Source organism: Hippocampus zosterae, chromosome 5, assembly GCF_025434085.1.
Source record: "Hippocampus zosterae strain Florida chromosome 5, ASM2543408v3, whole genome shotgun sequence".
Taxonomy (NCBI): Eukaryota; Metazoa; Chordata; class Actinopteri; order Syngnathiformes; family Syngnathidae; genus Hippocampus; species Hippocampus zosterae.
Window position 1 is genome coordinate 7,099,981 of NC_067455.1, and position 26,513 is coordinate 7,126,493.

The window sequence follows — 26,513 nt, forward strand, 5'->3', positions numbered from 1 at the left end:
TGCACCTGACACCGATAAAACTCCAAGGCAGAGTGTTGTTAACTTCATAATCTAATACTAGAATGCCAAAAAGTATACAAACACGTGGACGGTTGGAACCTTTGCATTGAAAATGTGTTTATGTATGTCTAAAGTGCGCTCCATCATCATCATCGAGTCCCTTTCCTGCCCCTAAAGCGCCCTCTGGTGCATTGTCGACAAACTACACTTTTATATACTGTACACACCGTCAAATAATCATAAAAAAGGAGTTCCACTGAGAACGTGTCCCCCCCCCTTACTTCCTGCCAAATACTGAGCTCCTATATACAATCCCTGTGGCGTACACGCGGCTGTTTTCATTATTATTATTATTTAAACTTGTCATACAGACGCACTCAACACACATTTATGTACAGACGCCCAATGGTGGTTCACTTCAGGAGTCGCCATTTCTCATCTCGTCCCTGATTCAGTTGTTGCTACGGCAACAAATCAGTCCAATTAAAGCTGTTTTCCTGCCTTAATTAGCTAACTAATCAATTGATGAATTAATTCATGTCTCAGCTGTCTGATTTGTAAGCAATGTAGATGTCTATTCACAAGGTAAAAAGACAAAAGGTAGCATAATGCAACAAAAACCATTTGATGGTTTTCTCTTCTCTGACTGGTCACAAGAATGGAAACAGGAAAACTAATGTGCTGAATTCTGGGAAAATTTGTCACAAAACTGGATTATGATTAGCATGGGTGGTAACAGGGACAAAGTCAGATTTCGTGAAACAACAAGTCTGCAATATTTGGGCACTCATATCCAAAAGCCAACAGAAAGTCAGCCATTTTGGGGACTCATGTCCAAAACAGAACAGAAAGGTGGCTGTTTAAGTGGGAATACCTGAAATGGAACCAGAAGGCGGCCATTTTCGGGGACTCATGTCTGAAAACTAACAATAAGTAGATCACTTATGGGGGATTAAGACCATAATTTCAAACCAACCACTTATGGGTCTCTTTAAAAAAAAAACAAAAAAGAGGTCAGTCATTTTAATTTGAATTTGAAGCATTGATGTAAACAAAAAAATATAACAGGAAGTTGGCCATTTTGGGGACTCAACTCTCGACATTGGACAGGAAGTCTGACAATTAGCATTGATGCGGCCATTTTAAGGGAGTAATTTTTTAAATTGAACCAGATGGGAGACTCATGATTAAATTTGAACAGGAACTTGGTTATTTTTGCCCAGGGAACAAAAGGTCAGCCATTTTAGTGGTTGAAATTTAACAGAAAGTGTTCAGGGAAATGTGTCCAAATTGAACAAGAACTCAGTCACTTAGGGAGGGCAGATTAGGGGGCACACTTTTCCTTCATTGTCTTGATAAATTTTGGAGATGATGGAGACACATTGACACAATAGAGCAAGGCAAGCTGGGAAACCTCTTGAGCCCCTTTTGCACGACACAATAGAGCTTCCTTTTTCCCGGCTTGCTGTCCCGAGTGAAAGGTACAAACAAATATGAAGTCTTCCTGCAATTGTGATCACAAAACGTTTGGGACATTAGTATTTGGGGTGTGATTTTTAGGATGAGCCTAAAGTGCGGTCTTTTCTTTCCAGGTCAACTTAATTTGACTTTCGTTCAAGTTTTCAACGTCCAGCTGTGCAAGGTTTCAGTGCTTTTTGCACAACTTGCTGGTTACAGTTATATAAAATTACAAACCAAAGACAAATTCTGAAAAAGGAAAAATCTGTGATTATTCTAGTGTCTCTGTATCTGTATTGCAACCAGCAGCTAACACTCTGAACTCAACCAAAAAAAATCTGAATCCACAAGATAAAAATACCAACCCAATTATTTTACAATAAAATAAAAGCAATGTGAGAATGAAATAAAAATGCAGCCTTAATTTTACACAAATCAAATATTTAAGAATGTTCGTAATCTTTTGAAGAATATTTCACAATATGTCACTGAAGCTTTAAAACATTCATTCATTCATTCATTCATTCATTCATTCATTCATTCATTCATCTTCCGAACCGCTTGATCCTCACTAGGGTCGCGGGGGGTGCTGAAGCCGATCCCAGCTGTCTCCGGGCAGTAGGCGGGGGACACCCTGAATCGGTTGCCAGCCAATCGCAGGGCACACAGAAACGAACAACCATTCGCACTCACACTCACACCTAGGGACAATTTAGAGTGTTCAATCAGCCTGCCACGCATGTTTTTGGAATGTGGGAGGAAACCGGAGCACCCGGAGAAAACCCACGCAGGCCCGGGGAGAACATGCAAACTCCACACAGGGAGGCCGGAGCTGGAATCGAACCCGGTACCTCAGCACTGTGAAGCCAACGTGCTAACCACTGGATTACCGGGCCGCCAGCTTTAAAACAAGTAAATGTTTTTCTCCCCAGAAAAAAGGGACAACAATATATTAGGGAAAAAAAAGTCACAATCTTACAAATTTAGAGTCATATTTTTGACCGATATATTTAACCGATGTGGTCAAAGGGCAGTGGACACTAAGTTTAGTGTCACGGTGTCATCAGCAGGTTGCAACTGAGAGACTGGAAGAGGCACCGAAAGGCAAAGTGGAATTAATTGGAAATAAATGGAAAAAAACCCAAACAAACATGTTGAGAAAAGCAAATTGTACAAAAAGCACTGAAACATTGTCAAATGAAGTTCAACTGAAAAGGTTCTAATGCATGATAGGTTCATCCCAAAAATTCACCTCAAAGCCCCTAACCTTTTCTGAGTAGTGCATGTGAATGTGTGTGCCCGAGTGTTAAGCATGCTCGTGTGTGTGTGTGAAGGAGTTTCGAGGCTGGCGTGTGTGTGTGTGTGTGTGAACTTGGGGGGGTCACGGGCCTCAACTGGTTCCGTCCGACTCGGCCTGGCCAAGCATGGCACTGGCCGGCACTTTATGTGACCCACGTGTCCAACCTTATCCTCTTCACGTTGTCCTGCTCCTGCGGCTCGGTCGAGGCGGGCCGCAGCAGGACCATGGTGGGTTGCTGGACGCCGGCCTGCTGGTGGAGCTGGAAGTCCGGACCCCCGCCGCCGCTCCCACCCCCTCCTCCTCCGCCCCGGCCCTGGGCGGCAGCGTCGTCCCGGTCGCTGCCGTCGTACGAGCTGGCGTTGCTGCTCAGGCTGTCGACGGGAGAACGGCCCTGGCCGCTGGCGGGGTACGACGGTACCACCTGCCCGTGGACTTGCACGCCAGCGCCCAAGGTGGGGCAGGGAGTGCTGCGGTCCCGGTTGGGCGACACGGGCTCAGATTTGATGTTGACGTGAGGGTTGGTGTTGACCGTCAGCGCTGTGCCCTGAGGGAGGGGAGCCATTGGCCTGTAGGGGGCAGCAGAGAACACAAAAAGAGTGAGACATGCTGGAGACAAACAGTGTTGCTATAGTTACACTGGAAAACTGTCTTACTTTACGGAATACTTGATTTTCAAAGTAAATAAGTTAAACTACACGTTACTTGATTACTTTGAACAGGTGCTGACTACTCAGCTCAACATAAAAATGCCAAGTGGAAGTGCCTTTTCAACAGGCATGTTTACCGATATTGGTTTTATTCGAAAATAAAATAAAGACAGACTTTTTGACTTAACATGAAAAAAAGGTTAAAATAAAAGTGTTTCTGGATTTCACTGAACCTTATTTTATGAAAATTTATTATTATTATTTTTTAATTGAGAGTTTGGTAAATTTTTGGTATATATTTTTTTTAACTTTAATTTTGTTATATTTGTTTAAAAAAGTAACAGTTGTGTAATTTTTGGGATAAAATCATACATTTGTATAGATATCAGAATAAAATCATTGCAAAAGAAAAAGCCAAACAAAAATACACTTTTTTTTCCAGAAAATTATTTTACAATAAAATCTTTTTTTCCCCAATAAAAAAGTTTTTTTTTCCAAGAATAAAATAACAATAACTACAAAAAAAAGCAGGCAAGATCGTCATTGTGGAAGTACAAAAGTCATCAGCCAAGCCTCAACACACATGATGCTGCACCACCACCACCACATCTCATTCTTCTTCCCATTCTCCACTCTTTTATTTTCCAACCAAAAAGTGCTACCTCTCAAGCAAAAACTTTTAATAAAGACTCATCTTCTGACACTGCCATCGGACCTCTCTCGCCTGCAGCTCCACATGACGGACGCCAATTTCACCCTGCCAATTAGCGCCTGTGGCCGCCGGAGGGAACTTTCTAATATGTCACATCAGTGGCTAATATGGACTCGTTCCCTGGCATATGCACACACACACACACACACACACACACACGCACACACACTCCCCATCCTCATGTTGAACATGTAGATGGATGACGGCGGGCAAAATAGGTCCGAGTCAGCGTGCCGGTGACAGTGATGGAGTTCAGAGCTGCGGCCTAGCTCCAACGCTAATGACATAGCCAGGAGCAGACGTCCTGTGTACGATTCTACCGAAGCCACACAGCACAGACAAAGATGAGCGAGCGAGCGAGCGAGCGAGCGTGTCGGCGTGGTGGCTGTGCTTCACCTGAGGTTAGCAGCAATGTTGGAGATGCAGTTAACCATCTCTGCACTCTGTTTGTCTGAACCCCACATGCTGTGGAAACAAGTGGGGGGGAAGGGGGGGGGAGGGGGTACAACCTCATTTGTTTGTAACTGACACAGCCAAAGACACCTGTTTTGGGAGCGAGCAGAGTAGCGGAGGATGTCACTAAAATGGGTCACCTTCGAGATGCACAAGCTACTTGGGTGGATTTAAGCTAAGATAACGGCTAACGGAGGATTTGAAATCCTCATTTAAAACCCGGAGCAATTGAATTCCTTAACCAAAAGCCAAACCCCTAATTTATTGCCCTAAATTAGAACTCTAATTTGGATACCCTAAATCAAACCCATCATTTGAGATCTTAAACTTAAAACCCATGCTGTGGTTTAGTACACTAAATTAACCTCTGCCAAAAAAAAAAAACCCTTGTGAAGTTCACAGTTCGTCCACGCGTGTGCGCGCGAGTGTGTGTGTGTTGCGCGCCTTACACCAGGTTTGTGAGTGAGGCCAGGCTGATAGCCGGCGCCGTCTGCTGTTGGGCGACGGACGGCTGCTGTTGCTGTTGCCAGGCAGCCATGTTGCCGGGCACCAGGCCCGCCGGCGTGAACGTCTGCAGGGCCGTCAGGTCGGCGCTCGTCAACTGGTACTCTGAAACAAACGCCAGCGTGCCGGACATCAATATGCAGCGGCGCTAATCCATATTCATCGTCATCTTCATATCATATTCAAGCGGCGGCTTTGAAGTAGCTACAAAGTGAATATTCATTCCACGCCGGGAGGCTCGCGAGATTCTTGACGACATTATTCATGTTTCTTAAACGGGCCTTACTCGGCGGGACGCTGACGTTACCTACCGCCGCTCCAGGCGGACGGCCACCCACCAACGCGTGCCGCGGCTAATGGGAGCAAGTAGCACTTCAAACACTCATTCCAAACTGAAACCCGTGTTAGAAATCCGAAAACCCAACTTATAACCTTGGTGAGAACCCCCACCCCCCACACACACGAGCTTAAAAGCTTTATTTGAAAACCAATTTGAGACATAAGTGGTTGTTTGAAACCCTAACAAGGGCTCAAAACCCTTTAAAAACCCAAACCTAAAATTTGAAACCCTAATTTCAAGCAATAACCTTGCTTTGAAACCTTAATTTAAAACCCCAAACCTAATTGGAAATCCTCTCCCAGGCTTGAGATCCAAATTTGAAACCCTATCCCTGGATTGAAACCCCACTGCTTGATTGAAACCATCCCCTAGGCTTGACATCCTTATTTCAAACACTAATTCAAGTTTCGAGCCCCAATCAAGGCTTGAAACCTTAATTTGAAACCTGGTTTGATGTGGGGCAACCTGAGGATCACAACAACAACCAACGAAAAACTGAAACTCTAATTCTGGCTAGAAATGCTCATTTGCAACTCGTTGGGCAGAATAGCAGCTCGGAGGCTAAACTGGCTAGCATGAGCGAGGCAATCCCTTCTGAGGGGATTGTGGCGCACGCTCAGATTTTACTCAACCTGACGCCCGCGTTACCCAGCGTCGCTCGAGGCAGATGGCTCGCACGAAGGCAAGGATGTGGGTCGCCCGCTAACTGGAGCAAAAAACAGGCACTTTCATGTTTGAAATGCTCGGCACACTTTCGTGTCAAAAGTTCAGCGCCAATTAAACGTGCGCTCCAAGCTTTTGATGGTGAATGCATCTACATTGTAAATAAGATTTAAGTTTTAAATCATCACAAACACAGAAGTAAAGCTGGACGACGCACTCCGTTTCATGAACCAGCATCGCGTATGATTTTCTAAAATGATTTCAAGTTATTCTTGAACATTTGAATCTGTTTTAAATAAAGTTGCAGTATGAAATTCAATTACAATTTTAAATGTTAGTGTAAATATGGAGTAGCGGGGGAAAGCATGAAATATAAAATACTGTACTAGCTGGTTCGCCGCCCTCCGGTAAGGTGGGCCTTCGGCCCACAAAAGTGTTGTTGCTTGGTTCAACTTTTTGTTCATCTTCATTGCTTATCGCGAAAATAAAGAGATGTTTAGCTCTACTAAATAACTAACAATTTCATTGCAATGCTTGTGGGTAGACAACATTTTTTTGCCAAGATGCCCGCGCGATCGTAGTGAGCCACTGCCTGAGCGGCGCAGTGGCGGCGCGCAGCGGCGCGGTGAAGTAGGTACGTTTTGAAAAGGGACAGACGGAAGGACAGACCGCGTGCGGGACGACGCGCAATATATATATAGATTTTCCGTCTTATAAGGTGCACCTCAAAGTAACTTCTAATCCGATACGTTTTATACATGAATCAATATTCTGATTTCTTAGATGTAGGATTTTAAATGTTTTGTAAATTGCTTTGCCACAGCTGCAGCAGTTGCGAAAGCTCTACATCAATAAGGCTGTATTGTATTCTATTCCCTTTGGCATAGCTCCCTCTAGTGGATTCATAATGCAACCGCAGCCAGTATTGTAGCCTTTATTCTCTGCGCCTTAATTCATCAATTAATCAACATAATAAATTACAGGTTAATTTATGATTAAAATAATTGTTAGTTGCAACCCTTGTCTAGTTGCAAATAAATATGATAACTTATAAGTTTATACTGTACATTAATTACGGGCAATATGTTTGAATTATAGATGTGTCAAATGTTACAGTGGCCGAACCTATACTTCAATCCTGGCAAGTACATTTGTTGACAGTTGTATTTAACTTATAACGATGACAAACGTCAACATTTTTCTGAATAAAACCTGATTTTTGTCGAACACTTGGGCTTACTATGTTGCATTTTAATATAAGCTATGATGACACAGATGTGTTTCTAGGACTTTAATTTAATTTGAATTTTTTTTTTACCAGTGTTGTAGGCTGTCTGCATGGCGGAGAAGGGCGCCAGGAGGCTGGGCGTCGCCACGGAAACAACTGGGGTGGTGAGGGGCTGCGGCACCTGGGAGCCGCCTAGCCGCTGAGCATTCTGGGAAGACAGAGGACAATATGGCTGAGACAGAGGTGGATCCTAGCGGTTAGCTTAGCAAACACGGCACACTACCCGGTGCTGTGCTGTGATTCGGAATTAATCGACAACATATTCATTGTCATTGTGGATGATATTTATATTCATATCACCTCTTCTGGACTTAACATGCTCGCTGAAACTTTGCCACCACCACAAATTTAGCATGGGCGTGCAAAGATGTGCCGCACATCAAGTTGCCAAGGTGACACGGGAATCATGATCAGTTGCTGTGGTGAAAAGTGCGAGGCATGCCATGCTTGTGTGTGTATTTTCATGCTCTTTGGACATTTCATTAGGTACACCTGCACAATCTCCTAATATCCTGTGTCCGAAATGGCAACCTCATGCTGCCGTCCAATTAGCTAGAAGTGTCCCTTCCACAAAGGATGTAGCATTTCCTGGTTCACTGCTTCCGTCCTGTGCTAAAGTGTTCTAGCATTCCTTCATCACAGAGTGTTGGACCGCCTGGCTGTCTGTCTCGGTCAATTTGCTACTCATCACAGGGTGTTCCACTGGCTACTGTTCTGTTGCATTTGCGGTGTATCTTCTTCATAGGGTGTAGCACTGTCGGATTTGCTGTGTTTATCCTGTCCCATTTGCCACCCTTCGTCCATTACAAAGTTTGGCACTGTCCGATTCTGTCCTGTCCTATTTGCTACTTTTCATATTCTTTACCACAACTTCTGTCCTGTCCTGTCCTATTTTCGGCTGTCATTTCCCTTCCTCACAGGATGAAGCACTATCTGTTTAACTTCGACGGCCCTGTTTTTGGCCTGCCATATTTGCTAGTTATTGCGTGCCTTCCTTAGACACTGTTGCACTACGTGGCTCACTGCATCTGTCCTGTCCTACTATCCTATTTGCTACTCATCACTTCCCTTTGTGACAGGGGACACTACCTTGCTTACTTCTATTGTGCAATCCTGCTCTGTCTGCTACTCGTCACAACGCTTCCTCACGGAGCATAGCCCTGCCTGGCTGAGTGCTTCTGTCCTGCCCCATCCTGTTTCATTTGCTACTTATCTCATCCCTCTCGAACGAGGTGGAGCTCTTTTCTGGCTCACTGTTCCTGTCCTTTCCTAAACACTACTTGTCGCATTCCTTTTTTACAGGGCATAACATTATATGCCTCACTACGCCTGTACTGTCCTATCTTCTATTTGTCGTGTCCCTTGCTTTCAGGATGTAGCCCAGCCCAGCTCATTGAGACTGTCCTGTCCTGTTCTATTCACTACTAGTTGCATCAATTCCTGACAGAGTTTAGCACGACCGGTCGCACTTCAACTGTCCAATCCAATTTGCTGCTGGTTGCATCCTTTCCTCACTGGGTTGAGCATTGCTCCCTACTCCTGTCCCCTTTGCTTGTCAAATCCTTTCTTAGTAAGTAACAGTCCCTGGTTCACTTTTACTGTCTTGTCCTATTTTACTTACTACCTGTGAACGCATGCAGCAGTTGAACAAACATCAAACACACGTGCAGTGGTTGGGCACAGCAGACAGGGTCACCTGATCCTCCAAGTTTTAGAACCAAAATAAATGAATAAAACTTGGCCACTATTGTTGTTATCATCAATGACTGATTTTGCTTTAAAAAAAAGGGTGACGGTGAGATTCGGCTGTGTCTCCCGCTTATTTCAGACGCTGAAACGACTGTGATTAGGTCATGACAGGCCTGTGCACGTTCATGCATGTTGTGTTCACACACAATTGGACATCACACGCGCGTGCCAAAGGTTGCGTAAGCTTCTATTCACCTCGCTGACCAGCTCCAGCTCTTCTTCTGTCTGTGCGGCGGGAGGAAACACACAAGGTGACCGGTCACGTCAATCACGTTGCACATGATTGGTAGCTCTTATTGAAAACAAAAAGCGTGTGATTGCGACTGTGAGTTTTTATTTGTGAGCACTTATGAAGTTTAATTTCAGCTGCGCCAGCAGTGAGGAGCGGCATGGGTCTAACTACATTTTTCACAAATGGAAGACTTTTCGCACGCAAGGAGACCTCTTTTCAAGTCATGATGATATTTTTACATGACAATAAACACAATTAGATGAAAATACTTCACGTGGAAGTCTGACCTTTTTCATTCCATAAATGATGACTTAATTAATTTTTTTAAACTCTCTATATCTCTTTATCACAGCTAAGTCAGTATTCGGTGCAGATAATTCGTATTGATATTTCACGCGCTTTTCTTATGTCTCACCAGTTGCATGAGGCTCTTGCCCCCTTGTGAGGTGATGACCCGGAGGTCCGACTTGCGACCGCTGACCATCTGAGGACTGGCAGGAGGCGGAGACTTGGCTGGGACTACTTTGACCAGGTTGCTGTTGTTGCCGTTGGAGACGGACAGCAAGCCTGGTGAGGCCCGGGCGCTCAAGTAGCCGTTAGCTGGAGAAACACACGGAGACCGGGTTCATTTCAAATAATAAGAATCATCAATAAATGAAAATAACACTTCAATGAATGCACACATCACACAAAATTACATGACGAATAAAAATGAATAATAAGCCAATAGGGAAATGCTGTGGCTCAGTTGTCATGGTTACAAACAGAATTTAAATGTGGTCTGAAGAAGAAAACTTTGGGAGAAGAGTCAAAGAGGGGTGGAGGGGGGGGGTCAATATCTGATCATCACGACAACTGGACACACACACACACACACACACACACATACACAGACCCACACACACGCGCGGGTCTGCGTAAGATAGCCAATAGCGGTTGTCCATGCCACTGCTTTCTGATAACAGAGGTGACGTGACTCTGCTCAGTGTCAATCTCTCATTCTCACACACACACACACACACACACACAAACACACGCACACACACACACACACACACACACACACACACACATACGTGTTTTGGTGCATTTTCAGGACGTCCGTTTGTTCACCCGACATATGGGTACATGCCTTTCCCGTGGTCCTACAGGCTCCAAAAAAATATGGTAACCATGAAAAAAAATCAGGAAGACAGCCATCTACTCAGATTTTGGCTAGGACGTAATTTTTTTTTGATTTATGACAAAACTACGACATATGAGGACATTGACAGGTTTTTGTGTATTATGGAGACAGTCACCTCAAACACACTACCATTTCATGTTTTTGTGAATTTTGAGCCCCCTGGATACACATCATTTTCAAGTATATATGACTTATGAAGACCAGCTAAGAGTAAAGTGTGTATTTTTAAATTGACTCATGTTACATACCAACAGTATATGTTAGGCACATGTGTCCAATTGTCATGCTCGGGCATGGGGAGAACTCTACAAAGGAAGGATGCCCAGATTCAAACATTCAAATATCAATTGCTGAACTGTGAGGCGAATGTGCCAAACAGTCGTTATACCCGTCATCCCTCAAATATTCACATTAATAATACAAGATAGTAAAATAAGCTGTGAAGAAGAAGAGACGGTTAAATATGTGGTCAGTCCACTTTCTTATTTTTTAATTGCTGACAATATGAAATTATGAACACAGAAAACATGCCACCTCCTCTCCATGACACAAAGCACTGCAATAGATGAGGGTTGTTTGAACTGAAGAAGATTATGTCAAAATGTGAATACTGCGATGAAGAATTTTTAATGAATCTGGCCATATATTGTGCCATGTGTGTAGCAACTTCTTTAGCTACCGTTAGACAAAAGCAACTTTTCAAAAAGTATTGAAATTCTTGAAATAGGATGAATTCAAATGTTTTAGGGTTTTTCCGAAATATCACCTCAAACCTAATAAGCCTATCTTTTGTGAGAAGTTTGTATATCGTACGTACGTTTATATACAGCAGGAGTGTCCAAAGTCGGTCCTCAAGGGCCGCTGTCTTTTTGTTTTCCAGCTCTCCCAGGATGTTCTAATGCTGCATCAGAGCTGACTGATGAACTGATCATCTGAAACAGGTGTGATGCAGCCGGGAGAGCTGGAAAACAGGCACGACAGTGGCCCTCCAGGCCCAGATCGGGACATGCCTGATATACAGTATAATTTACATGTTCATACATCTTCAAGGATTTTCCAAATTGCTCTTGAAGATCATGAAACAACAAACGTGAAACACAGTATCCAACAACAAATATGAAATCCATAATTGACCATCCCACCCTAAATGCACCATTGCTATTGCTTTAGTTAACTTGAACTGAAATGTACCCAGACGTGCTCGCATTTCAATGGACTAGCCATTCATTTCCCTTTTTAATGCAGTTATATCCTGTTGTGGATGTAGTTTTTGATGGACACCCAGCCTCTGTCGTTCAGAGCTGCTGGCTCTGCGTGGAGACAGGACTCACAGCTCGTTTTACCTGAAACTTTATGGCTTGTTATGAAATCAAACATATGTCGCTCAACAGCCTTCACTTCATAATCTGTCCACGTGCGTCTCTTATTCCCACCTGTAAAAGAAGGCATTATTTATTAAAAATGGAAAAATAAAATAATCAAAATAAGATATTCCAGGAAATAATGAGAATTTTGAAAATTTGAGAATTTTGAGAATTTATCTCTCATTCCATTCATGGTCTCCAGAGGGTTCAGTCAGGTCACTTGGTGTCTGCAACATAACATTACGGTGTCAACATATTCAGCATTCTTCATTTTGACCAGTTAAGAAATGAATAAATATTAATTATCATTGAACATTGCTCACGGGAGAGTTTGGGATGAATATACCACACTATAGAAAGTTAACACTGTTCAGTTCTGTGGAACAGCAATATGGGGACATTCGAACACAGGCTCTCCAGAGTTAGGTTAAGACAAAAGTCATGTCACCTGAAACACACTGAGGTTTTTCAGGTCTGAAGAAATATGAGGACATGACGACTGAAATTATGGAGAGTCTATGTTTCTGACTTATAACTTCTCCTGTGTTTGTCAAAGAAAGCTGAAAACTCAAACCTAGTATATCATGATAAGAAGTAGTAACCTGTTGTAAGAATGAAGTGGATCTCTCACTCCATTCATGGTCTCCAGAGGGTTCAGTCAGGTCACTTGGTGTCTGCAACATAACATTACGGTGTCAACATATTCAGCATTCTTCATTCTGACCAGTTAAGAAATGAATAAATATTAATTATCATTGAACAATGCTCACGGGAGAGTTTGGGATGAATATACCACACTATAGAAAGTTAACACTGTTCAGTTCTGTGGAACAGCAATATGGGGACATTCGAACACAGGCTCTCCAGAGTTAGGTTAAGACAAAAGTCATGTCACCTGAAACACACTCAAGTTTTTCAGGTCTGAAGAAATATGAGGACATGACGACTGAAATCATGGAGAGTCTATGTTTCTGACTTATAACTTCTCCTGTGTTTGTCAAAGAAAGCTGAAAACTCAAACCTAGTATATCATGATAAGAAGTAGTAACCTGTTGTAAGAATGAAGTGGATCTCTCACTCCATTCATGGTCTCCAGAGGGTTCAGTCAGGTCACTTGGTGTCTGCAACATAACATTACGGTGTCAACATATTCAGCATTCTTCATTCTGACCAGTTAAGAAATGAATAAATATTAATTATCATTGAGCAATGCTCACGGGAGAGTTTGGGATGAATATACCACACTATAGAAAGTTAACACTGTTCAGTTCTGTGGAACAGCAATATGGGGACATTCGAACACAGGCTCTCCAGAGTTAGGTTAAGACAAAAGTCATGTCACCTGAAACACACTCAGGTTTTTCAGGTCTCAAGAAATATGAGGACATGACGACTGAAATCATGGAGAGTCCATGTTTCTGATTTATAACTTCTCCTGTGTTTGTCAAAGAAAGCTGAAAACTCAAACCTAGTATATCATGATAAGAAGTAGTAACCTGTTGTAAGGATGAAGTGGATCTCTCACTCAATTCTTGGTTTCCAGAGGGTTCAGTCAGGTACCTGTCACTTGATGTCTGCAACATAACAACATTACGGTGTCAAAAGTTTCAGCATTCTTCATTCTGACCAGTTAAGAAATGAATAAACATTATTTCTCATTGAACATTGCCCACAGGAGAGTTTGAGAATAATGTACTACACTATAGTAAGTTAACACTGTTCAGCTCTGAGTAACAGCAATATGGGGACATTCGAACACAGGCTCCCCAGAGTTAGGTTAAGACAAAAGTCATGTCACCTGAAACACACTCAGGTTTTTCAGGCCTCAAGAAATATGAGGACATGACGACTGAAATCATGGAGAGTCTATGTTTCTGACTTATAACTTCTCCTGTGTTTGTCAAAGAAAGCTGAAAACTCAAACCTAGTATATCATGATAAGAAGTAGTAACCTGTTGTAAGAATGAAGTGGATCTCTCACTCCATTCATGGTCTCCAGAGGGTTCAGTCAGGTCACTTGGTGTCTGCAACATAACATTACGGTGTCAACATATTCAGCATTCTTCATTCTGACCAGTTAAGAAATGAATAAATATTAATTATCATTGAACAATGCTCACGGGAGAGTTTGGGATGAATATACCACACTATAGAAAGTTAACACTGTTCAGTTCTGTGGAACAGCAATATGGGGACATTCGAACACAGGCTCTCCAGAGTTAGGTTAAGACAAAAGTCATGTCACCTGAAACACACTCAGGTTTTTCAGGTCTCAAGAAATATGAGGACATGACGACTGAAATCATGGAGAGTCCATGTTTCTGATTTATAACTTCTCCTGTGTTTGTCAAAGAAAGCTGAAAACTCAAACCTAGTATATCATGATAAGAAGTAGTAACCTGTTGTAAGGATGAAGTGGATCTCTCACTCCATTCTTGGTTTCCAGAGGGTTCAGTCAGGTACCTGTCACTTGATGTCTGCAACATAACAACATTACGGTGTCAAAAGTTTCAGCATTCTTCATTCTGACCAGTTAAGAAATGAATAAACATTATTTCTCATTGAACATTGCCCACAGGAGAGTTTGAGAATAATGTACCACACTATAGTAAGTTAACACTGTTCAGCTCTGAGTAACAGCAATATGGGGACATTCGAACACAGGCTCCCCAGAGTTAGGTTAAGACAAAAGTCATGACACCTGAAACACACTCAGGTTTTTCAGGTCTCAAGAAATATGAGGACATGACGACTGAAATCATGGAGAGTCTATGTTTCTGACTTATAACTTCTCCTGTGTTTGTCAAAGAAAGCTGAAAACTCAAACCTAGTATATCATGATAAGAAGTAGTAACCTGTTGTAAGAATGAAGTGGATCTCTCACTCCATTCATGGTCTCCAGAGGGTTCAGTCAGGTCACTTGGTGTCTGCAACATAACATTACGGTGTCAACATATTCAGCATTCTTCATTCTGACCAGTTAAGAAATGAATAAATATTAATTATCATTGAACAATGCTCACGGGAGAGTTTGGGATGAATATACCACACTATAGAAAGTTAACACTGTTCAGTTCTGTGGAACAGCAATATGGGGACATTCGAACACAGGCTCTCCAGAGTTAGGTTAAGACAAAAGTCATGTCACCTGAAACACACTCAGGTTTTTCAGGTCTCAAGAAATATGAGGACATGACGACTGAAATCATGGAGAGTCCATGTTTCTGATTTATAACTTCTCCTGTGTTTGTCAAAGAAAGCTGAAAACTCAAACCTAGTATATCATGATAAGAAGTAGTAACCTGTTGTAAGGATGAAGTGGATCTCTCACTCCATTCTTGGTTTCCAGAGGGTTCAGTCAGGTACCTGTCACTTGATGTCTGCAACATAACAACATTACGGTGTCAAAAGTTTCAGCATTCTTCATTCTGACCAGTTAAGAAATGAATAAACATTATTTCTCATTGAACATTGCCCACAGGAGAGTTTGAGAATAATGTACCACACTATAGTAAGTTAACACTGTTCAGCTCTGAGTAACAGCAATATGGGGACATTCGAACACAGGCTCCCCAGAGTTAGGTTAAGACAAAAGTCATGACACCTGAAACACACTCAGGTTTTTCAGGTCTGAAGAAATATGAGGACATGACGACTGAAATCATGGAGAGTCTATGTTTCTGACTTATAACTTCTCCTGTGTTTGTCAAAGAAAGCTGAAAACTCAAACCTAGTATATCATGATAAGAAGGAGTAACCTGTTGTAAGGATGAAGTGGATCTCTCACTCCATTCTTGGTTTCCAGAGGGTTCAGTCAGGTCACTTGGTGTCTGCAACATAACATTACGGTGTCAAAAGTTTCAGCATTCTTCATTCTGACCAGTTAAGAAATGAATAAATATTAATTATCATTGAACATTGCTCACGGGAGAGTTTGGGATGAATATACCACACTATAGAAAGTTAACACTGTTCAGTTCTGTGGAACAGCAATATGGGGACATTCGAACACAGGCTCTCCAGAGTTAGGTTAAGACAAAAGTCATGTCACCTGAAACACACTCAAGTTTTTCAGGTCTGAAGAAATATGAGGACATGACGACTGAAATTATGGAGAGTCTATGTTTCTGACTTATAACTTCTCCTGTGTTTGTCAAAGAAAGCTGAAAACTCAAACCTAGTATATCATGATAAGAAGTAGTAACCTGTTGTAAGAATGAAGTGGATCTCTCACTCCATTCATGGTCTCCAGAGGGTTCAGTCAGGTCACTTGGTGTCTGCAACATAACATTACGGTGTCAACATATTCAGCATTCTTCATTCTGACCAGTTAAGAAATGAATAAATATTAATTATCATTGAACAATGCTCACGGGAGAGTTTGGGATGAATATACCACACTATAGAAAGTTAACACTGTTCAGTTCTGTGGAACAGCAATATGGGGACATTCGAACACAGGCTCTCCAGAGTTAGGTTAAGACAAAAGTCATGTCACCTGAAACACACTCAGGTTTTTCAGGTCTCAAGAAATATGAGGACATGACGACTGAAATCATGGAGAGTCCATGTTTCTGATTTATAACTTCTCCTGTGTTTGTCAAAGAAAGCTGAAAACTCAAACCTAGTATATCATGATAAGAAGTAGTAACCTGTTGTAAGAATGAAGTGGATCTCTCACTCCATTCTTGGTTTCCAGAGGGTTCAGTCAGGTACCTGTCACTTGATGTCTGCAACATAACAACATTACGGTGTCAAAAGTTTCAGCATTCTTCATTCTGACCAGTTAAGAAATGAATAAACATTATTTCTCATTGAACATTGCCCACAGGAGAGTTTGAGAATAATGTACCACACTATAGTAAGTTAACACTGTTCAGCTCTGAGTAACAGCAATATGGGGACATTCGAACACAGGCTCTCCAGAGTTAGGTTAAGACAAAAGTCATGACACCTGAAACACACTCAGGTTTTTCAGGTCTCAAGAAATATGAGGACATGACGACTGAAATCATGGAGAGTCTATGTTTCTGACTTATAACTTCTCCTGTGTTTGTCAAAGAAAGCTGAAAACTCAAACCTAGTATATCATGATAAGAAGGAGTAACCTGTTGTAAGGATGAAGTGGATCTCTCACTCCATTCTTGGTTTCCAGAGGGTTCAGTCAGGTCACTTGGTGTCTGCAACATAACATTACGGTGTCAAAAGTTTCAGCATTCTTCATTCTGACCAGTTAAGAAATGAATAAATATTAATTATCATTGAACATTGCTCACGGGAGAGTTTGGGATGAATATACCACACTATAGAAAGTTAACACTGTTCAGTTCTGTGGAACAGCAATATGGGGACATTCGAACACAGGCTCTCCAGAGTTAGGTTAAGACAAAAGTCATGTCACCTGAAACACACTCAGGTTTTTCAGGTCTCAAGAAATATGAGGACATGACGACTGAAATCATGGAGAGTCTATGTTTCTGACTTATAACTTCTCCTGTGTTTGTCAAAGAACATTGAAAATTCAAACCTAGTATATCATGATAAGAAGTAGTAACCTGTTGTAAGGATGAAGTGGATCTCTCACTCCATTCTTGGTTTCCAGAGGGTTCAGTCAAGATCCCGTCACTTGGTGTCTGCAACATAACACCATTCCGGTGCCATTACGGGACATTCGAACACAGGCTCTCCAGTGTTAGGTCCAGACAAAAGTCATTTCACCTGATCACACTCAGGTTTTTCAGCAACATTACAGTATCAGAAATATTCTAAAAAGTATTCTACAGTAACTGGGAAGTATGAGGGCATGACTGAAATCATGAAAATCAACATTATAGCAACCATAGAGTGTCAGAAATATGTCGTAGTTACATGACTTTTGAATAAATTAAACTTCATACACAGCACAAGCCGGCTCTTTATGGTAGTTACCACTGTACAGCTCTTATAGCTAACAATTTCAGGACAACAGACATGACTGAGTTCAAATAATAAAGACAACACCCGAAACATACTCTTTCAGACTAAAACAATGTAATGACTGAAAAATAATTCCGGTGACCATTCGTTGTTTTCAACTAAGTAGAGACTTTTGATGGGCAGTACAAATTGCTGATAAAAATGTGGATTTGTCAAACAGCTACCACAGCCTTCTTCAATCAGGTGAAATAAGCATTATGAAGGAAGTTTAAAGGCATCTAATTTTCCTTGACTATTACGGATGGTATGTGTTTTTATGAATTGTGATATTTGGTGAAGCACAATATTTTAACAGAAGCCGAATAATTTCTATTTCTATTTTTTCATTCCAAGATATTCCTAGTTCTACATGGCAATACAATATTCTCAATAATTGAATGATAATGGCTGCTAAACATTTTCTTCAAAAGTACTTCAATTATTTTTGCTTCAATATGATCAACGGCATAAAAAATATGCTGTTTATTGTGACATTTTTGGAGTAAATACAATGTACAAATACAATCTGTCACTGTGACAGGCTTTGGTTGCAGCTCTTGTCATGTGCTTGCGGTAGCCATAAGAATTAGATAGCAGGTAGATTGATAGCATACCTTTATAATCATTGATCCACTGGGCTTTCAAACAAGGCTTGTTGACTCCAGATAAAAGGAGCAGCCTCAGATTCAGGGCTCAGTCTGGTTCTTCTTTGTGACATTATCACCACCAGTAAACATCTACAATGGAAAGTGAGAAGAAGTCAGCCAGACAAGCAAGCACAATATTATGGCAGCACTTATTTTGGCTCAAAAAGTACTGAGCCAAAGGAATATTATTTTCTTCCTCAAAAATACAAAAATTCATTTCATCAAACATTTGCTGGTCAGACTAATAGATTCGGGCAAACCATTTGTCAGGCAGATAACAATGTAAAATTAAAATAGAGTAACACAATATTGTCTTGACCAAATGTACCAACAAAGCTGAATTCTGCTATAATTTCATTGCAAACGTTTGTTTTTTTTTTTCATTGAAACAGTGTACAATTGAATCAGCACAAGAATAAACAGTGTAAATACACCGGGCTTAGCGTAAATGCTAGAAGTGCCTGGCCCACTTTCATTAGGCTACCTGTACTAACTAATTTAAATTAACTGCAATCGAATAAAACAAATACTGCACTGAAATAAACATATGGTACCAAAACCAAGTTCCACAGACTGTGTTGTTAAAGATTTAGAAAAGTTTTCCAGAACCTTGCCTGCAGGACATGTCCACATTACTTTTACTGGAAGCTTATTAGCATGCTAACGATCGAGCTAGCTAGCTAGCTAGCTGTCTTATTGAATGATATTACCTTTGGTGGGCACTGTTAAACACGGTTATATTGAACAACTTCTATGTTACGGTAAGATAAATGAAAAGGAATTGCTTACCCGATGGTCATCCACGCGTGGTCGTGTTTGAGAGTAGGATTGTCTGGCTGCTTCACATGTTGGATTTTGTGTGACTGCTAATTGATGTGACTTATCAGGACGAGGGCGGGGAAAATGTGTGAGTCAGTCCGAAAAAGATGACATTTGAGGTCCTGCACAATGACGTCACTGAAAGTGTGTTAAAAGTGTGTTAAGTACCGAAGTTGGCCACTAGTTTTCCAAATGAAAAGTGAGTCGAAAGTTAAACACACTTAAACACACAATTTCTGAAAATTGTGCTCTTTCAGGACATCACTTATTTTTGGTGTGGGAGTATCCTCGTGAGCTCTAGAGTAGTGTAGACTGCGTGGAAATATGAGGACGCGAAAAATGTCCTCATTTTTCCACAGGTCCTCATTGTGAAGGTGTGTTATCATAAAATTGTCCTGAGATGTCATGAATACAAACGCACACACACACGCACACGCACACGCACACGCACACACACGCGCGCGCGCACATACACACACAAAGTCTCTATTCCACCTGGGTATTATTAGTGTCTGTGTGTTTGTGTTTCCGTGTGTGTGTGGAGTCCATGCGGTGGCGATGTGGCGACTCTGGACTAGGGAATGTCGAGAATGCCATCTGACGTCAATGTGGATGTTCCAGAAGAGTCGAACGCACAACAGCTGAGAGTGAAATACATACGAGCACATACACACAGACACACACGGGAAAGAAAGGGGATACTGAAGGGGGAGCAATGGTGAAGTGGGGCGGGGACGAGGTTCCAGGAGAAGCATTAGCTAACCACAGGAAGCTTCCGGATGTACAGTCACCTGAGCTGCGATTTGAGTGGACGGTGTTTTGGTTTTCAACACAGGATGGAGAATCTACATCAAAAGACTAGCACTAAAACAGGGCAACAAGCGAAGTAGCCAAGTACCATCTCCCGTGCAGACCTCCATAGCCATACCATAGTTTGGGCTAAAGTGTACAGTGATCACTTACTGAGCGCCAGGTTTCGTTACCTTCGAAATAGTAGTGATGAGAGATCATTTTATCCCGATCACAATAAATTAAAAAGACAATGTCATGTTAACACTAACCTGAAAGCCATTTTGGATTCATGCGCAAGCTAAGCTAGCAAGTGGATGAGTCTAAGGCAGCTTAGCCCAAAGCTAAGGTCTTGAGGCAAACATAGATCGTTGCTTTTTATAGAAGCAAATAATGGTAAATTGCTTGCTGCTGAAGTGGGATGGAATACAACCCTGGCTGAATAAGCAACACGAGGCCCCGTTCATTCGACTGTCTTCCATTGGTGCTTTTACAGTCACCGGACCGAGAGGTGGGTTTCCTGCACAACAAGCCCAACGCACCGGTCAAGTTGACAACGCCTGCTTCATTATTACGTTCCATAATCCGCAGATAACTTTATTCATTGTAGAAAAAAACAAAACAAAAAAAAGTTCACCGTATTGTGTGTTACTGTGTGCGCAATGCAGCCTGCCATTACCGGTCGCTGTACAACATTAACTCACCCGTGCAGCAACTTAAACAGCTTCTCCGGATAATACTTTGATTTATACCCTGTTGCCATCCGCTTTCAAAATAGTTGTCATCCTCCAGTGATTTGTAAGCTTTCATCTGGTGTGTGTCACAAAGCACGTGTGTAACCTCCCAAGATGGCCGCCAAAGGAAAAATAAAAAGCCCTCTCGAATGCGTGTAAGGGAAGCTATTGCAAAATTCTGACCCGAATCCACGTTTATGTAGAAGTCCTTCTAACAATAATAAAATGATCTTCACCAGTCGATGAATTCAGACGAACAATGGAGTGCACATGCAAGGTCTCATTCCAAATGCAGCCTCGTTTGTGTGATCAAGTGCAAACCGGTGAATGTAAACGCATCCATGGCACTGAATTTCCATTCGGCCATCAGAGACGGAAGCTTTAAGCTTCTCACGCCTTACTCAATTTGACTACACTTTCGGCTTGTTTGTAGCCATTTTTTTGGCTAGAGAGGTATCTTTTTTTTAATCTTTTTGCTATTTTTAAAACTAAAGTTTTGAATCACTTCAAGTCATTCGTAGACCGTATTCGTTCATTCTTAAAACGTAAGCCCCGCTGGAGCACAGTAACACATTCAAACCCTTTTTTTTCCTCTCTCAGTAACTAACATTTTTTTAACCTAGTTTTGTTTCTAAAAATCCCCAGTCACCTTTGGGAAGTCTCATTATATTGGCAATGACACTGGTAAAATGGTTTTTAAAAAAAAGGAAAAAAAAGGAAGCAAGCTGGACCCACTTGGCCAGCATGGAGCCCAGAGGGTATGGAAAAAAAAAAAGAGAAAGCAAACAAGAAGATATCTGTTAGTGCTGGCACTCTGATGTGCCGCTAATGGGCTTTAAGGGGGAAGCTCTGGCCAGCGTCAAAGTCACCTCTGAGGAGTGGTCGGTGCCAAGATTGGTGACGCTTGGGCGGGGCCACTGCGGATAGGGGAGATGAGGGGCAACAGCTGAGAGGGGCCCCAAGGGCAGGGGGTGTAGGGGGGGTCTGGGGGGGGGGGGTCAAGAACACAAGTCGATTTTATTGGCCGCAGTTGTCGTTGGGGAACATTTGCTCTCAGCTGCTTTGCACAATTAATTCTTGACGGACGTATCTGTACAGCAGTGCCTTGAGATCGGAGTTGAATTTATTCCGTGGCCTTGCTCGCAACTTAAGACGCTCGCATTTTCAAATCATCATTCCACTTTGAAATGTATAAAATCGCCATTAATCCATTCCAGCTACAAAAAAACCCAAAACCAACATAAATGTTCAACTTGTTATTGTATTGAAAAAAAATAGGCCCTGACAATATTGCACTTTATAAAAACATAAGCGTAATAGTAGCATACTGCAATTAACTAGAATGTGAAGGTTAAAACAGTTTGTGACTCATGTTTGCTTTCAAAATCTATCTTGTAGCAGACGTGTGCCCATTTTTAGCATGACGTCTCTTAATAAAGGTTTTCTTATCTTAATTTCATGCTACAATGCCCATGATCATCATGCTCCTTATGGTGTGCTCACCTTGGCCACCAGTGGGCGGTGTCATCCAGACATTATAAACGAAGAAGAATTTCATAACGATGTGACTCAGTAAGCTGCAGTCATATTTAGGGACTGAGGGATAATGATTTTTTTAAGGCCGATTCTGAATAAAATTATGGTAACCGATTACTTGGCCAATTATTTTTTTAAAAAGTACCTCATGAATAAAATAATTTACTTTATTAGTCCGATAGACGATAACGATAAAGATATTAATTTCAGGGACAACAGTTTAATGTTTTACAATACTTTTTTTTCTGTATTACCTGTTTAACTTCAATCAAAATCAGCTACAATCGGATGATTTTATTGTCTATTTTGGGGCGGGGGTTGTTTGAATGTGATCTTTGTCCGTTGTTGTAATGTGGTAATGTACAAAAGGGGGGGGAAAAAAAAGATTAAATCAACCAATTTTGGCCGATTTTAAAAGAGCTCATATCGGCTGGGCTATTGGTTGGTCAGGCCTTCATAATTAACAATAACAAAATCATTGTATTGTCTTAAAAAAAAAACAACATTCAGTAAGTGAGTAAACAAGAAGGCCATTTGCACGCAGTTTAAAAGGCTGCTTACATTTTCTCTGACGCAAATCAAACTGTTGTTCACCCGTCATATTCGGTCTTCTGGACTGTGACCTTTCGCTGTTGCCTCTCAACAGCATTCGCGTGTCTGACTGCGCGCGTGTGTGTGTGTGTGTGTGTGTGTGTGTGTGTGTGTGTGTGTGTGCGTGTGCGTGTGTGTATAGACTTGACTTACGGACTGGACTTGGACACGCTCCATTGGAGTTTCCCAGATCTCCACTGAGGAGTGCGCCTGAATACGAGGACAAAAACAAAAAAAAAAACAAACAAAAAAGAAAAACAGAAAAACAAAAACATGAGCATAACTCAACCGGTCATTCATATTCGATTTAAATAATCCATTCTAATCTCCGCATCAAGGGTCTCGTTATACAAGTATTTCACAGTTGATAATTTTGCAGTGCTTGAACACAAACGAGAAGAGCAGAATGTCAACTCACTCATTAAACAACAACATTTGAACCACGCAGATGCTCCTTTAATTGTTTGAATGATGCATATTTGAACCCTCTCATGCCAAAATATTAGAAACGGGTCTCCGTGTGACGCAACGCACGAGTACTAGTTAAACCTCATAAGTGAGCATTAATATCTTTGCACAAGGAGAATTTCCGCATTTGATGGTTTATCGAATGAAGTGGAAGTTGAGTGCAAAATGTGTTGCGCCTTGAAGAGTAAAATATAATAAAAGACAAAGGGGGGAGGGAGCCAACATGTTTCGGGAGGTAGAAGTTGTTCGTCTCACAAAGAGCCGTCAAGCAAATCGTGTGGGCGGCACTTCACAGCCGGCTGTTGTTTTTGAAGAGGCTTTTGTTTTGGCGCGCCTTCGCTTGATGATGTTTCCACACGTACGAACCTCATCAGTCAGCAGCGAGTATCAAAAGACGTTTTAGTCAGCTCGTGTGGAAGTTACAAAAGTTTAAATTAAAGCAGTAGCGAACGGGCCCTCGCACCCCCGCAGTCGCCACGCGCAGGATTCCGTGCACGTATACCGACTTTGAAGGGAAGGAAGTGTCAAGTTCCTCACAAACGAGTGCTAGCTTCTCAAATGTGGTTTCAAATTGCCAGCAATTGGACAGAATCTCCAGTGGTTAGCACGTCGGCTTCACAGTGCAGAGGTACCGGGTTCGATTCCAGCTCCGGCCTCCCTGTGTGGAGTTTGCATGTTCTCCCCGGGCCTGCGTGGGTTTTCTCCAGGTACTCTGGTTTCCTCTCAGATTCCAAAACATGCATGGCAGATTAATGGAGCACTCTAAATTGTCCCTTGGTGTGAGTGTGAGCGCGGATGGTTGTTCGTCTCTGTGTGCCCTGCGATTGGCTGGCAACCGATTCAGGGTGTCCCCCGCCTACTGCCCGGAGACAGCTGGGATAGGCTCCAGCACCCCCCGCGACCCTAGTGAGGATCAAGCGGTTAGGAAGATGAATGAATGAATGAATGGACAGAATCTCACGGACGAGTTTGGGCCACTGAAAATTTCTGAATTAACCTGAAATGGCCAATTCAAATTAAAATGGCAAATTTCTTGTGTCTTTTCAGAAAATGGGTTTTTGCCTTGAGAATTTATTTATTTATTTATTTATTTTTACTTTACTCATGACAGATACACAAATCAAATTTACTGACTCAAAGGCTTGTAATTGGTTTTGGGAGACACAGAATTGTTTCTGAAATGTGACTGAGCGCAGCTGAGCCACTTGAGCCTGAAATTTCCACTTAAATGGCTGACTTCCTGGAATTGGGAGATGTCTTTTTGAGATTATTTTGTGGGCCATATATCTAAGTCGAACGGCTTTCGGAAGCTGAATATTTTAACGCTTTCACAACATGTCCACTTTAAACAAAAATGGCGGACTTTGGGGATCTTTGGAGGCATCGCTTCTCGAGACTTTTTTTGTCGGTCTACTCCACAAAGACTGTGCAACTAAACCTCATGATGCTGAGTAAAACTGGATAAATTCATCTTAGAGGGAAGTCCCTGAAAATGACCAAATTAGACAAGCAAAATGGCTGACTTCCTGTGCTTTGTTTTTTTTTTCGTTTTTTTTTTTAAACACAAGTTGAGCCTTTTCCATTGATTCATGATGGACTTTGCTAAATCAAATGGGTTTCATGAGTTGGACTTTTAAAAAAAATGTAACATTAAGAAAGCTGAGATTGTTATGTGTTTATGTGTTATGTGTTATGTGTTATGTGTTATGTGTTATGTGTTATGTGATTTATCTTGACAGGTCAACTCAAAATAGTTGATTCCCTTTGTTTTTTCAGGCATTGCTTCTTGAGATTTTTGAGATTCTTGAGATTTTTGCGGGTCTACTCACGATAGATACGCCTGCCAAATTTAATGATACTGCGTCAAACTGGATTCAATGGCTGAACTGATTTTAAAATATGGTTTGCCGCCCCTGAGACGATTTAGCCTCAAATGGTCGTTTCAAACCAAGATGGCTGACTTCCTGTGTCTTTTCAGGCATGGCTTCTCGAGACTGTGAATCTACTCTTGATTGACATTGCTATTAAATTTAATTTGTGTAATTTGGGGGCTGAATTTTCCCAAAAATATTTCCCCTGTTTGAACTGTAAACATAAATACGTAGTAGAGTGTCATACCCGCGCTTGCAGGTCGCTGCGGCAGTCCCGGTGAGACGGTGTTCCTTTGCAGGGTGGGTTGCTGCGGTGACAGCAGGCGGGGGTCCGAGAGGGCGGCGTTGATGAAGGAGGTGGTGGTGACCAAGGTGCCGCCCGGGTTGTTGCTGAACTGAAGGGTGGCGGGTTGCGGCGGTGGGGCGCTCTGATTGGACACTGGCACGGTGACGGGCATGGAGAAGGTTGGCTGCGGGACGGTGGCCTGGGCGCAAGAGAGAGGAGAAGGGCGGGGATTTTCAATGCCAATATCCACAGTATGAGACAGTTGGTCAATTTAGCTTCATTAGCTTAGCATCAGCGAAGCAAACAAGCCCGAATGTTGGAAAACGGTCACACCAAAACAAAACAAGTCAGCCGAAGAATGGCATCTCCTAGCTCCTTCGCATGCTACTGTTTCAAACGAACAGTACATCACAAGGCTAATGTGATCCCACTATCTATATACTCCATCCCAATGTTATCAGAGGATTACATAGCTACCCATAATGCGACATTTAACTGCTAAAGCTACATTCTAGCTCGTCGTACCTAGCATTTACATTACATCCCGCTTTTAACACTGTTCAAATTGGTTATACTACAGCGCACCACTTGCTTTGCATCCCAGCAAGAAACAGACACAATGCTAATGCTACATGCTAACATTTTAAACGTTAATCAATAGTACAAAGCTATCAAATTATTTTAACTGACACGATACGACAGACACACACAAACACGCAGAGGCGTGCGGAATGACATTTTTGAAAGTGTTAAATGAAGATCTTGGTGGTTTAAACAGTTGAGTCCATAAAATGTACTAAAATTTATGTCAACCATTTCGGGTTGTCCTGGAAGGTGACCCACATCACAGCAAAAGCAGGACTTCTATTTCAAGAAAATGGGCCAAAGCGCCTAAGTTCCAGGCTCTGTGCTCGGCTTATA

The 26,513-nt window shown here is 42.0% G+C and overlaps 1 protein-coding gene and 1 long non-coding RNA gene across 9 annotated transcripts in view; both read right to left on the reverse strand.

The window, feature by feature from the left end:
- Positions 1-1,684: 1,684 nt before the first annotated feature.
- The window catches only part of mef2d (myocyte enhancer factor 2d), a 78,453-nt gene continuing 53,624 nt past the window's right edge, over positions 1,685-26,513 (reverse strand). For 4 of the 8 annotated variants that reach the window (XM_052066350.1, XM_052066349.1, XM_052066352.1 and 1 more), the window contains 8 exons: positions 25,554-25,791; positions 23,121-23,177; positions 9,762-9,946; positions 9,310-9,339; positions 7,396-7,513; positions 5,020-5,179; positions 4,514-4,582; positions 1,685-3,324 (listed from right to left, as the gene is read on the reverse strand). In XM_052066350.1, coding sequence (XP_051922310.1) covers positions 2,901-3,324; positions 4,514-4,582; positions 5,020-5,179; positions 7,396-7,513; positions 9,310-9,339; positions 9,762-9,946; positions 23,121-23,177; positions 25,554-25,791 — 1,281 coding nt within the window. In that variant the 3' untranslated portion in view covers positions 1,685-2,900. The remainder of the gene's footprint in view (positions 3,325-4,513; positions 4,583-5,019; positions 5,180-7,395; positions 7,514-9,309; positions 9,340-9,761; positions 9,947-23,120; positions 23,178-25,553; positions 25,792-26,513) is intronic. The other 4 variants (XM_052066355.1, XM_052066354.1, XM_052066353.1 and 1 more) reach the window with 3 other exon arrangements.
- LOC127601264 (uncharacterized) lies at positions 15,146-17,522 on the reverse strand. The gene is made up of 4 exons (XR_007962518.1): positions 17,452-17,522; positions 16,102-16,173; positions 15,655-15,726; positions 15,146-15,276 (listed from the first exon to the last, which is right to left on the reverse strand). It is a non-coding gene; the product is annotated as an uncharacterized LOC127601264 (long non-coding RNA).